The sequence below is a fragment of the Hordeum vulgare genome, chromosome 5H, assembly GCF_904849725.1.
Source record: "Hordeum vulgare subsp. vulgare chromosome 5H, MorexV3_pseudomolecules_assembly, whole genome shotgun sequence".
Classification (NCBI taxonomy): domain Eukaryota; kingdom Viridiplantae; phylum Streptophyta; class Magnoliopsida; order Poales; family Poaceae; genus Hordeum; species Hordeum vulgare.
Genome location: NC_058522.1, coordinates 263,261,493 through 263,275,330, shown reverse-complemented (window position 1 = coordinate 263,275,330; position 13,838 = coordinate 263,261,493). Strand labels below are relative to the sequence as shown.

Genomic DNA, 13,838 nt, shown 5'->3' with positions numbered 1-13,838 from the left:
TACCTTACCATCTACATTACATTTGCATGTATTTACTTCCCGTTGCTACATATGTAGGGTGAACTTGACTAGTCATAATTCCTAAAACTAGCCGACAACTAAAATTGGGAAAAGGCTAAGTTTTTATCTTGTCAAGTAGTCTAATCACCCCCCTCTAGACATACTTGCGATCCTACATCTTCAAAAGAGACTCTAGTGGCAACATCTACAAATCATTATGAAATAATTTGATTACTTCAAGCATCATGTGAATGTGTATGTCTTCGCAGAATGATAAACCACATACGGCAATCATGTGGAATTGGTTCGACAGGATCACCCACCATTATCTATGAGGATAATGTGGCATGTGTTGCACACATGAAAACATGATACATCAAGAGTAATATCACTAAGCATATTTTTCCTAAGTGGTTTTCCCCCATAATCTCCAGAAAAGCAGGAAAATAAGCATCTTACAAGTCAAATCATGTGACAACATTGCTGATTTATTTACTAAGTCTCTACCAAACTCAACATTCTAGAAATATATTCATGGAGTTGGTATGCGGCGACTTAGAGACTTGCACACATCAGGGGGAGTCTCTTCTTGAGATATCCTTGTTTAAGGCCTCACATAATGCTATCCCTTTGTGAGTTTATGTTTCATGTTCTCATCAAAAATTCTATGAAAAACTTTTGGAGGGAATCCATTCGAGATGACAGCATTACCCGGACAATTGTGAGACGATTTTACATGGTCAAGTGTAGATTAGGGGAAGTGTTAAGATTAATTACATATTGTAAATAGGGGGAGATCTCCCCTTAGCTATAACGGGTGTACGGTTGCGCTCCTGCAACCGACGCCTCGTCCCTCTGGTTAGAACCGACGCCTTCCTAAGATCGATGCGTCTCTTTCTCGTGTATATATTCTTCTTCCCGTGATGCAATAAGATAGTGATTTCCATTTCAATCTCAAACAAGAACGCCGTGCAACGCACCGCTTCACGGGGCCCATATATATAAAATCTTACAGCCTGAGGCTTCCATTTCAGCCATGGTGCGATCTAGGTTCTCTATCTGCGGCCACCTCATTCCAGCCCGAGAATATTACGAAAAGTTTCTCTTACTTATCTTGCGTATTTTTTCTGGACCACTTAATATTTCCGCGGAAGGAAATAATTCACACTAAAATGGGATTTCCTTGAGAAAAAAACACTTTATATTTATCAGTTGCCCCATGTATTAGTTGAAATTTGCAAATTGATGGGGCATTTCAAATGAGGCTTTCACTACGTGTGCTTATAGTTAATGGTCCGTGACAATTGGAGTTGAGCGAATCATTTGCTTAGCAGGAGATTCATAACTGGACATGAGATGGCATTGGATCCCCTTTTAATTATTTGATTACAATAATTTGCCAAATAATTTGTTTCGTTAAAATGTCCATCTACTAAATAGGTTGTGGAGGGCATATCAAATAATTTCTTCATATGCGCTGTTGATATCAATAAGAATGAAACTATGGATTTTATTAAACTATGATAAAAATGTTTAAATCCTTTTTTTAAAACTTCTAGGAGTGCAAATAAATACTCCCTCTGTCCTAAAATAAGTGACACAAATTTAGTATTAAGTTAGTACAAAATTTGTATTAAAGCAGCGACACTTATTTAGGGACGGAGGGAGTAGTAAATAAGCACATAGATGCAACTGCGGCGACCGCTACAAGCCCACAACCCCATTTGAAACAAATGAAAAACACCTAAATTACGTACGATTATATCCCACATTGTTTATATAATTTACATTAAAAATAAAATGTTTACAACATTGTTAGCATCAAAGAAATATAGTTGAAAGGATTTCTTTGATACTATGCCCTATCAAGATTTGTTTTCTTTCGTATGTAAATCTAATAAAAATATTTATGCTTCTCTTGGCTCTCTTAAAAATACTTGGACGACACAACATTTTTCACGTGTCATTTTTGTTCCTCAGATTTCTACATATATTTTTCACGGGTTATATTGCTTTTTAAACAAACCTAATTTTTAGTTCTCGAGACATAGCTTGTTTTGAGGCACAACTTTTTGCAAGTCTACAATTCATAAAAAAGGATATGCCATCTCTACATTCCCCCCGTACATGCTCACAAAAATTCAGGTCTTAAATGTTACCCTTCCTTTCCATTATTCTTGTGGTGTTTTCAGTGCAAATTTGAAATAAAACCACGACAGAACTATGGAACAGAGGGACTTCGTGTATATGCAATGCATATTAATATTTGATAATTTTTTAAAGGATACTAATCAATATATTAATTGCGTCTCATGCTAATATTTGGCAAAATCTTAATTGAACATTAACATTAGGTAGTATATAATTAATTGCTTGATATTGATATACTTTTAACTACTTTCTGTATCACAATACTTGTTGTTGAAGAGAACTAGTCTGGTTTTTTCCAACAAGTATTTAAGAAGAGAAGGAGTAAAAAGCTTGCTAACCTTGTTTACCACTAAACATAAAGGCGACATAAATAAACCAATGGTTGGATGGTTAGAGAAACTGTGGTATCTCCAGCCCAACAGGGTTTAAATCATGGTGTTCGCATTTATTCTTGGATTTATTTCAGGATTTCCGGTGATGCGTATTCAACGAGAGGAGACATTCGCATCGACGACGAGGTGCCTACAGTGAGTTCGTAAATTTCAAGATGATATGCCGGGCCAGTCTCGCATTTATTTTTGGATTTATTTCAGGATTTTCGGCGATGCGTATTCAGCGAGAGGAGACATTCGCATCGATGACGAGGTGCCTACAATGAGTTCGTAAATTTTAAGATGATATGCCAGGCCAGTCTCTTGAAGGTGTACATAGGGATAAGATACGTGTGTGCGTGTTCCTCAGGTGAGTATATGTGCGTGTATATGAACGCTTACGTCTGTATTGCATTAAAAAAAGAAGCGATTGAAACAAGGAGATATGTTGGATCTCCGCAACTCGTTGGTACATATTCACTCCGTCCCATACTATAAAAACGTTTTTTACACTATGGGGCGGAGGGAGTAGATTATTAAGGTATCTTCAACGCCGACCAGTAAATCTCTCGCATGTGTTTGGATTGTGTTGTGTGGACCATAGAAGTCATCCAATACGGTTTTTGTATCGGTTTGCAGCGCGGTCCGTACGTACTTTCTTTCACAAACCAAAGGCAAATGTGGGGGCTTTGCACGAGTTTGGACACGCGACCACGCTCGCTTCTTACCAACCTGACCCGCCTAAACCCCTTCACCCTCGCTTGTGCGTGTTCCCTCCCGGCACCAGTTCTCCACATTCATGTCGATGTAGAGTGCGCCACTCCACATTAGAGACGATTCAGGGTGGATGCGATCTCTCACTGCCTTCGCCATTGAAGAGGCACACCGGGGAGCGGCTTGTCCACGCTTGTTCAATGCTGGAGACGTGTGACTAGACGGGATGAGATGAATATATACCACACCCGTTCAATGCCCCATCCGTTCGTATACCGCCATTAAGAAGGCTCACGTGCCGAGAAACTCACTAAGGTGTCGCGCACAACACCATCATGGCAGAGGGGCAGCCCGCGTCGGCGCCTACGTCGGCTTTAGAGCGAGCGCTGCAGCAACACCAACTGGCGTTGGGCCAGATCAACGGCGTGCCCGTGAGCGAGGAGGCCTTCGCAACCATGGTCGCAGCGAACCCGAACTTCGTCGCGGAGTAGCGTGCCATCTACGATGCCGTCCACGCTTAAGCCGTCGCTTGACCGAAAACGACCGTCGCATAGGTGTAGTTGCACGTGATAACTGAGGCGTAGATTCCGTAACAACGCGAGCTGCACGTCCTACGCACCAGCAACAAACCATTAGGCAACCCGATGGGACGACCACAATGTGAGCACCATCATTTCCCTCATGGACCTAATGTTCACACGCGACGGAGAGGGCGAGTAGTCTTCCGAGTATGCATATGGCATGGGAGGTGACAGGACCTTGTGTTCCACGAGGGCCGGTACGTCTCAAGTGTTCTACTCTTCCTCGTCGGAGACTGCACCTCCACTTCACGTGTCTTATCGCTCGTGCTCATGAAGACGACGGGTGGAGGACGACACAACTTTGAACACCGGACGCCGCCGTCGTAGAATAGGTTTAGGGTGGGGTAGTTTTTTTCAGTTTCAAATGTAATTAAAATCCGGAATTTTCGTCATGTTTGAACAAATTTTGTCTAGTAAATCAAACTGTTATTAAAATGTATGCAGTTATAATTGGATGATGACCTCCAGCATTTGTGTTTACGGACGGCTTCGCTATGTGCTGGAGGATGCGGTAGGAAATTTGCCGCTTATCCGAAACCTATTTTTCTCTTACTATTTTCTCATGAAAACTGGCAGATAAAATTAAATACTTTATTTTATATTTGGCTCAGGAAAATCAAGAGAGGGTTAGGAAATACTCTATATGTGTGCGTATAAAAGAGGGCACGAGGCCAAGCCTAACACTTGGTTCTCCTGCCTCTGCCTAGTTCGCCGCCACCGCCGCCACCCACCCTCTCATCCTCTTCGTCCGCTCTTTGCAGTGTCCGCTCATCTCGGCGGGAGGTCCTCAGGCGGGCAGGTTCCCCTAGATCCCCGGGTAAGCACGTTCGGCCATCCTCGCAGCAGTTCCTTTCTTCTTTTCCAGATTATCCCTGCTAATTTTGGCCCGGAAGCATGCGATTTGTGCGCGGTCGGTGCTGGGGCGTGCTAGATCTGATCAATTACCCGAGAAACGACTAGTTTGTACGGTTCTTGCATGTGCTGTTCTTGCTTTGCCTTTTTTTTTTCCTGCCCCGGAGTGCAACAGTCAGAACCTGGAACTGATGGTTTGTGATGTGCGCTTAGATTGAGTCCTAGTAGAGTTATAACAGCCAAGAAACTGCATGTGGGTGTTCTTGTGTGGTTTTGGATCAGAGTGTATGATTGGACCATCGGTTGATTTGCTTACGTATTTTCCAAGTCATATATGTTGTGTATAGCCTTTGATTTGCTCACTACTATAAAATGGGAGAAAAGAAAAAGCAGAGTTACAACATTTACAACTCAGATGATGTCGTAGGTGCTAACATTGTTGCTGCAACGTAGTAACATTGTGATTTCTCATGGTGAATTTTCTTCTGTTCGTGTGATTTTGTTGGTTGGTATCTGGCAATAATAGCTTTCCTGTCAAAATTTATGCAACAGAGTCACTTAATCAAATGGCTGACGGTGAGGACATCCAGCCCCTTGTCTGCGACAATGGAACTGGCATGGTCAAGGTTTGTATTGCTCCTTTTGGTCAATTCGCCTCAGTCCAGCCTTCATGGTGCTGACTGTGGTCTGTATTCTCCACAGGCTGGTTTTGCAGGGGATGATGCGCCAAGGGCTGTCTTCCCAAGTATCGTTGGGCGCCCCCGCCACACTGGTGTGATGGTGGGGATGGGGCAGAAAGATGCATATGTTGGTGACGAGGCCCAATCCAAGAGGGGTATCCTCACCTTGAAGTACCCGATCGAGCATGGTATCGTCAGCAACTGGGACGATATGGAGAAGATCTGGCATCACACTTTCTACAATGAGCTCCGTGTTGCACCTGAGGAGCACCCAGTACTGCTGACTGAGGCACCCCTGAACCCCAAGGCTAACAGGGAGAAGATGACACAAATCATGTTTGAGACCTTTAATGTTCCAGCCATGTATGTGGCCATCCAGGCAGTGCTTTCCCTATATGCTAGTGGACGCACAACAGGTAATTGTCGTTGCAAACACGCACGTTCTAAAATGTAAGCTTCGTCCTCAATCTGAGCTGAGAATAAATGTTGTTTCTCCAGGTATCGTGTTGGATTCTGGTGATGGTGTCAGCCATACTGTGCCAATCTATGAAGGATATGCCCTTCCACATGCCATCCTTCGTCTTGACCTCGCTGGGCGTGACCTAACTGACTGTTTGATGAAGATTCTTACGGAGAGAGGTTACTCCTTCACCACGACTGCCGAACGGGAAATTGTAAGGGATATTAAGGAGAAGCTCGCATATGTGGCTCTTGACTATGAACAAGAGCTGGAAAATGCCAAGAGCAGCTCCTCTGTGGAGAAGAGCTATGAGCTGCCTGATGGGCAGGTGATCACCATTGGGGCAGAGAGGTTCCGTTGCCCTGAGGTCCTTTTCCAGCCATCTTTCATTGGTATGGAAGCTGCTGGAATCCATGAGACCACCTACAACTCTATCATGAAGTGTGATGTGGATATCAGGAAGGACCTGTATGGTAACATTGTGCTCAGTGGTGGGTCAACTATGTTCCCGGGTATTGCTGACCGTATGAGCAAGGAGATCACTGCCCTTGCACCAAGCAGCATGAAGATCAAGGTGGTGGCACCGCCTGAGAGGAAGTACAGTGTCTGGATTGGAGGGTCGATTCTTGCCTCACTTAGTACCTTCCAACAGGTGAATCTTGCACCTTTCTTTTCCTTCAATTAAACATCGATCATACATGCTTATATCATCGCAGTGGTTACAGTAAATATACTCCCTGTTTGCCATACTAACCATGCTTTCTGATTTTTATGTTACAGATGTGGATCTCGAAGGGTGAGTACGATGAGTCAGGTCCAGCGATTGTCCACCGGAAGTGCTTCTAAGTTGCGAGTTGTCTGGGTCTTCTGAATCTATTCTGGCTGTTCTTTTCTCAAGTCCTTGCCATGTAAGCTACTATGTTTGAGATTGCTGGGATTCTGTTGACTGTATTGCCGGATTAATTTGTTGGATCAAGATTGCGTACCTTGTAGACTCGTAATATGTTCAGTGGGCTGCTATATTTGATCGGTGCTGAATCATATGTCGCATGTTCCTGGGTTTTTTTCATGCCAAAAGGTTTGGTGCTAGCGTGGGGGGAGTGTCAAAATATCTACCAGAGTCTTTGTAAGAGTTTTTTGTGTGAGCCCCATAATCATTTCCTTGTGTACATTCACTTCTGCGATATGTGATCTTTTGGGTTGCGAATTTGGTTCATGAATGTCGGCCCCTAGTACTTGCTCAAACGTCCTCCATTATTAGCGGATCTGCCCTTCCCGCTGTTTGCTGTCTAATGATCAATGCCAAATCATTCTGCTGCTTTGGTTGATTATATGGTACAGAAAACATGGCACGTTGGTGCTGCAGTTCACTGAATGCATGATCAAGTCAGGAACATGATCATGTACAACCATTCATTGTCATGTGCAACCATTCATTGCTTCATGTGGTTTGGCCCTTTGTGTTTCACGTGTGCAGAATTGGATCTCAGCTTTGTGCTCTTCTTTTCTACTTCTTGTGGTTCACATTTACAGTTTTTCTTATGCTGCCTTTTCTTGTTTTTGTGTGTGGATGGAGAATGAAACAAATTCAGGTGCACTTGGCTGGCTGATGCTGCTTTTGTGATTTGTGGTGCTGCTGTGCTCTGAATTGCACACCAGTGAATCCAACTATGGATATGTGGATCAGTTGAAGCTGGATTGCGAATTGCGATCTGTGGAGGAAAGAATCCTTTTTTCCTTTTTTTTTTGAGAAACTAATCCTTTTTTCCTAGTCCTAAAAGAAAGAATCCTTACTTGGTTGGGCAGTTTGTGTGGTGTGGCTGGCTCCTCTTGTTCTTTTGGATCAAATCATCGACGTGTGGCTTCTACTTATCCCGGCCCATCGAAACAATGGCTGACAGTTGGTTTGAGGTCAAATTCAGGTTTGGGCGGTGGGTCAGTAATATAGCGCATGTAAAACATTTCTGTATCTATCCACTTGTACTTATACTCCGCCCTTAAAAAAGATATCTACTCTTATAGTTTTTCTTAATAAAATGGACATAAGGATTCATCTGGGTCAAAAATAAAAATAAAAAAAATAACCCCACTTCTTTGTCCATCCTCCCGACCTCCATCGATTTTTGTTGGTTTTAGACCTCCTGCTGCTTTTCATAGATCGATCTTGAGAGGAAAATATCATTTCCTAAGCTCTATGTGTGATTGATACTTTTATTTTGAAAAAAAATACAATTATGCTCTGTAGCATGTACACTTGCAGGACACGAGCACTCTCCCCACCATGCTTTTGCTTGGAAGCGTCTCTTCCGCGTTGGTCAGCGCGTCTCATAGTTCGGATATGAACTACTCACGCATTAAAGGAAGATTCACGCATCAAAGGAGGATCACCAATGAGGATGATGAACCCCTGTGTGACCATGTCCCCTTCCGACAAGGTGCCGAAACGGGCTCCAGATTGGATCTCATGGGTTCTGGAACTTGCGGTGGCTGAGACAATTTTTCGCCAGCTCCTCTATGATTTGTGGAATATTGTGGTATTTATAGAGCTCAGAGACGATGGAGGAGGTGCCCGAGGGTCCCACTACCCACAAGGGCACGCCAGGGGCCCAGGGCGCACCCTGGTGCCTAGTGGACAGCCTCGTCCTCCCGTGGTGAGCTTCCTTGGTCCTCAAGTTTCCTTCTGGTCCAAAAAATCTCGAAAAAGTTTCGTGGCATTTGAACTTCATCTGATATTGATTTCCTGTGAAGGAAAAAATAAGCAAAAAAAACAACAACTGGCACTGGGCACTATGTCAATAGGTTAGTCCCAAAAATGATATAAAGTTGCAATAAAATGATTATAAAACATTCAAGAATAATAATATAACAGCATGAAACAATCAAAAAATTTAGATACGTTGGAGACGTATCACCTTGCATTATACCTCTCTCTCTCACGTCTTAGAGGTGGGTTGCTCCAAAACGACAACATACTATAATAACCCTGAGCATCCATCAACTTATGGTGAATGGGCGGGTATTTATAGCCAACAGGCAACCCGACATGGTTTGACCAAAATGACCTTGGGTCAGTGGCCAACCGACGCATGTCACGACGGTCGTGACTCACACATCAACATTACTTGGGCTACAAGCAATGCTGACTCAACCAACTGTGGAAGAGATTTCCTCTCATTGTCTTCATTGGAAGACATAGGTATATGGGTTGAGCATCACATCAGCTTCTGACTTCGATCGCCTCAAACCCACTTAATTGTAAAAATGGTTCCTATGACTCAGGAAAGAATAATTTTTTTACCAAAAAACTTCGTCTTCACGTTTCATTATCTTCAAGTGTATATCTTCATGCACCACCATTGTCTTCAACCGTCTTCAATGTCCTTGGACATGTTTAGGGGCCATCTTCAACGGTTAAACTGAATCTCCAAGGACTTATATCTATGTTACCTGTGAACTCTCACAAACACATTAGTCCCTCAACCACGTTTGTCTTTAATACTCCAAAACCAACAAGGGGTGGCACTAGATGCACTCACAATCTCCCCCTTTTTGGTGATTGATGACAAACTGGTTGAAGTTTTCAACGGTGATAAAATATTTGAAGATAAAGACTTCGAGATTATGATTACATGATATAGAGAGCTCCCCGTGAAGATGTGCTTCAGAAGATTTTGCTTCGAATGCAAAAGCACATGTCACGTTTTAATTTGTGGAGATCTCCCCCTATATCTTTGAATCCTATCACAATGCATTTAATGAATGTTATGAAGATAATGAAATGCACAGTGAAAAAGGGCGTGTGCTGAATGACTTCGGGCGAATAAAATAGGCTTTTGAGAAATGCCAAAAGTATGGTAAACTATCGAAAGTGCAGACATCCATCATGACTTCAGTTTTACAACCCAAAATAGCAAATTTTCAGAACAAAACTTTTAAACTTAACAACATATGAGAGACCTAGCCCATTGACCCGTTTGAAGACTATCAATCCAATGCTTCCCCACCTTTGTTGTTGAATGACTAAAAAGGGTGAAGACATTGAAACACTACACATCCCTAACTTGAGTCAAAGATGTTGGTGCAACATGGTCATCATTGGGAGGTGGATAGGGTCCTGATGTAGTGTGAGTACGTTGAGCACACACAGGAGGAGAAATGATGTCTTTGGCTTCAGCATCAGTGGGATTGGCATGTACTGTCTGAGCTGAAGAGGAATATTCACTGTCTTCGAGAGATGGTGTCTTGTGCCACTATTTCGTGGGAGGAGGAGGAGGAGCACATAATTTGAAGTTCCTTGTGAAGCTATCCTCGCGAAGATCATCTTCAGGAGCCAACATGGTCAGAGTCTTCCATGTACGCCTGCATGTATCATGAGCCAGAAATGTGTTCTTGGTAGAGAGGTTGTGAACATGATTGATGCCTGACACAAGATTATACATCTGCCGCTTGGTCCATGCATGATGCTTGTCCTGCTTTTAATCTATAGAGACAAGGATCTCTATATGTGTCATGACATGAACCGTTCTAGGCTTAGGCTATTGAGGCACAGTGCTAGCAGTGGTGTAGGTGGCACTGGCACTTGGATGTGGATGGAGAATGGCACCAATCAGTTGTGCCTTGGTTGGATCATTTGGTATGTGAAGCTCTTCAATGTTGGCGGTTCCACTAGAGCCTTCCACAATTAGATTCTTCCCTTAGAAGGATAGATGTCTTCATGAATGACTTCAATTTAGGGAAGAAACACAATGTGGTTATGAGTAGAGGGCAGGTACTCAGTGTTGTCCCTCCGCTTGATGAAGCACATGATCCATGGTGCACAAACTTTGGGTTCAAAGAGATCCATGCCAGAGTCTGCAAGTTTGCGCAAGAAGAAATCTTGAAGATTGAAGCGTATGCCATACACAACGTTGTATACCCTGGTCTTCAATGCCCCAACCAGTTTGCATGAAGACGAGTGCCCCTTGATCAACCAAGTAGTATGGCGAAGAATATCGTAGATAGTCTTCGGCAAGTATTAAAGATCTTGAACAAGGAATTATGTGGGGTATGGAGCAACTGGTGCCATAGGCTTCATAAGTGTCAACATTTCAGTCATATTGGGCTCTAGCACATGAAAGATGCTCGTTGTGGCTTCAACATAGGCTGCAAATCCTGGATGAAACTCTTCCCCGGATACAACCAAAGGAGTTTTGGCAAAGAGTTCACTTGCAGGAGCCTTAATGTGCTCATCTCTGATCATGAAGTCCAAAGCCCATGTCTTCAGATCTTTGTTGTAGCCTAGGATGTGGAGAGTTGCATAAAATTAAAGAATAAGTTCTTCATTCCAGTCTTCCTTATTGACGACAAAGGGCAACTGAAACTGCTAGTTATCGACTAGAGGGGGGGCGAATAGGCAACTTTTATGAAAAGCTTCAAAACAGTAAATGTATTCAAAGTTAAGCGGAAGCGATACATGACCATGTAGGGATAAGTATCAAGTATCTATGCAAAGAATGCAATATTATGAAGACGTCCAATTCATGCAAGGTACAATTATCATGCACACTAAGATATATCATAGATAAACTTAGGAAGTGTGAAGATAAACAAAGTTGGGAATGTCTTTTGAGAATGTATTCGGTAGAGATGGTCAAGTAATGGCTTCACAGTACAGTAAGTAAAGAGAGTGAAGGACAGAACCAGTAGCTTGACAAAGACACAATATTTTTTGGACCATTTCTAGTTGTTGTGGCAATGGAACGTATGGTTGGGGAGGCTTAGACCTTGTCTTCACCTTGATCCCCTTGAGTCGAAGTGTCTCAGACAACGTCTAATTACTCAGGTAAGTCTTCAGGGCTGACTTCTGAAACACATACAAACTTGGTCACCCGTCAATCCACAATGACTCTTGGGTTTATCTAGACAATGGTCACCCGTCAATCCACAATGACTCCTGGGTTTATCTAGACAATGGTCACACGACAATACACAATGAATCTTGGATGCACTAGACCACGATGCCTAACCGTCGGGAAGATCACAATCTTCAAGTGTAACAAGTCTTCAGTTCTCTTAGAACAGAATGACTTCGATAATGTTCAAACACTTTGGGTCTAGGTGTTTGGGTTTATCCTCGCAGGATAGTTCTCTCACTGAATGTCTTCGAGGTTGGTTGCTCCAAAATGACAACAATCGTAGCAACTCTGAGTAGCCACCAACTTATGGTGGAGGGGTGTGTTATTTATAGCCAACAAGCAACCCTACTTGATATGACCAAAATGACCTTGGGTCAATGGCCAACCAACACATGTTCTAATGGTCATATTTCAAAGACACACATGACAACATTACTTGGGCTACAAGTAATGTCGACTCAACCAACTCTGGAAGAGATTTCCTCTCAATGTCTTTGCTCGAAGACATAGGTATATGTGGGTTGAGAATTATGTCAGCACATAATTTTGATCACATCGACCCCACTTAACAGTATGGTGGTTCCTTTGACTCGGGAAATAAGAAACAAAACAACAAAAGACTTTGTCTTTGATTTTCATTGTCTTCAAGCGATTATCTCCGTGCACCACCAATGGCTTCGGCCATCATCAATGTCTTCAGACATTTTTGAGGGTCGTCTTCGATGGTTAAACCGAATCTCCATGCACTTCTATCTGCGTTATCCTATGAACTCTCACAAACACATTAGTCCCTCAACCACGTTTGTCTTCAATACTCCAAAACCAACAAAGGGTGACACTAGATGCACTTACAATCTCCCCCTTTTTGGTGATTGATGACAAATTGGTTGAAGTTTTCAATGGGGATAAAAATATGTGAATATGAGTACTTGGAGATTATGATTGCAAGATATAGTGAGCTCCCCTTGAAGATGTGTGTATGAATATTTTGCTTTGAATGCAAATGCACATGGCAGGTTGTAATTGGTGGAGATCCCCCCTATATCTTGGAATCCAATCACTATGCATTTGAAGATAATCATCAAAATAATGAAATGCATAATGAAAAAAGGGCATCTGCAAAATTTCTTCGGGCGCATAAGACATGAAGTGAAATAGCGCCAAAGTTGTGATAAGTAAGGAATGCGCACACATCCATGAAGACTTAAGTTTTACAACCCAAAAGCAGAAATGTTTGAAACGTGAGTTGTAAACTTAATAAAAATAGCAACACCCAGCTCATATAGACCCGTTCGAATGCTATCAACCAATGGTTCTCACCCTTTGTCATCAAATGACCAAAGAGGACGAAGACATTGGACACTACTCGTCCCCATGGCGTAAAGACGTTGGTGCAGCTGGGTCGGTGGTTGGTGCAGGCTGAGTTGGTGCAGTGTTGATGCGATTAGTTGGTACACTAGGAGAAGTGACGTCTTCATATTCATCATGGGAAATATTTGCATGGACCAACTCTGCCGATGAAGAGAAGTCACTGTCTTCGAGTGATGCTATCTTATGCCATTTCTCCGTGCGAGGATGAGGGGCACCAAACTTGAATCTTTCTACGAAACCATCTTCTTGAAGATCATCCACGGGAGCTAGGAGAGACAATGTCTTCCAAGAACACCTGCTATTTTCATGGGCAACAAAAGAGTTCTTGGTGGAGAGGTTGCAGATATGATTTATATTAGTGACCAGTGCATGCATTTGTCTCCGAGTCCATTCATGATGACGATCTTTCTTCTGAATCAGAGATACTATAAGTTCAAGATCATTCATGGCATGCTCTCAACTGGGTTGTGGTGGTACATGTGCAGTGGCTTCAATGTTAGTCACACTTGACCGAGGGCGTCTAGAGGAGGCAATGAGTCTAGCTCCAGCTGGATCGGATGGAATATGAATCCCTTCAACATCAACAGTATCACTAGTACTTTCAACAATAGGATTCTTTGCCTTGGATGGATAGATGTCTTCGTGAATGACTTCAACATCAGGAAGATATGTTCCATGTTTGCAAGCAGAAGGCAGAAACCTTGCATTTGTGCAGCGCTTTATGAAGCACATGATCCATGATGTAAATATCTTGAGTTCAAATA

At 42.8% G+C, this 13,838-nt stretch overlaps 1 protein-coding gene across 1 annotated transcript; it reads left to right on the top strand.

Moving 5' to 3' along the window:
- Nucleotides 1-4,446: 4,446 nt before the first annotated feature.
- Nucleotides 4,447-6,850, top strand: LOC123398932 (actin-3-like). The gene is made up of 5 exons (XM_045093373.1): nt 4,447-4,634; nt 5,222-5,295; nt 5,372-5,765; nt 5,848-6,461; nt 6,590-6,850. The coding sequence occupies exons 2-5, from the start codon at nt 5,236-5,238 to the stop codon at nt 6,653-6,655; spliced, it is 1,134 nt and encodes a 377-aa protein (XP_044949308.1). The 5' UTR covers nt 4,447-4,634; nt 5,222-5,235; the 3' UTR covers nt 6,656-6,850.
- Nucleotides 6,851-13,838: the final 6,988 nt, after the last annotated feature.

Coding starts and splice junctions, on each gene's coding strand:
- LOC123398932 (XM_045093373.1), top strand. CDS start 5,236: ATGGCTGACGGTGAGGACATCCAGCCCCTTGTCTGCGACAATGGAACT. Junction 5,766..5,847: donor TGCTAGTGGACGCACAACAG/GTAATTGTCGTT, acceptor TTGTTTCTCCAG/GTATCGTGTTGGATTCTGGT. Junction 6,462..6,589: donor CACTTAGTACCTTCCAACAG/GTGAATCTTGCA, acceptor TTTATGTTACAG/ATGTGGATCTCGAAGGGTGA.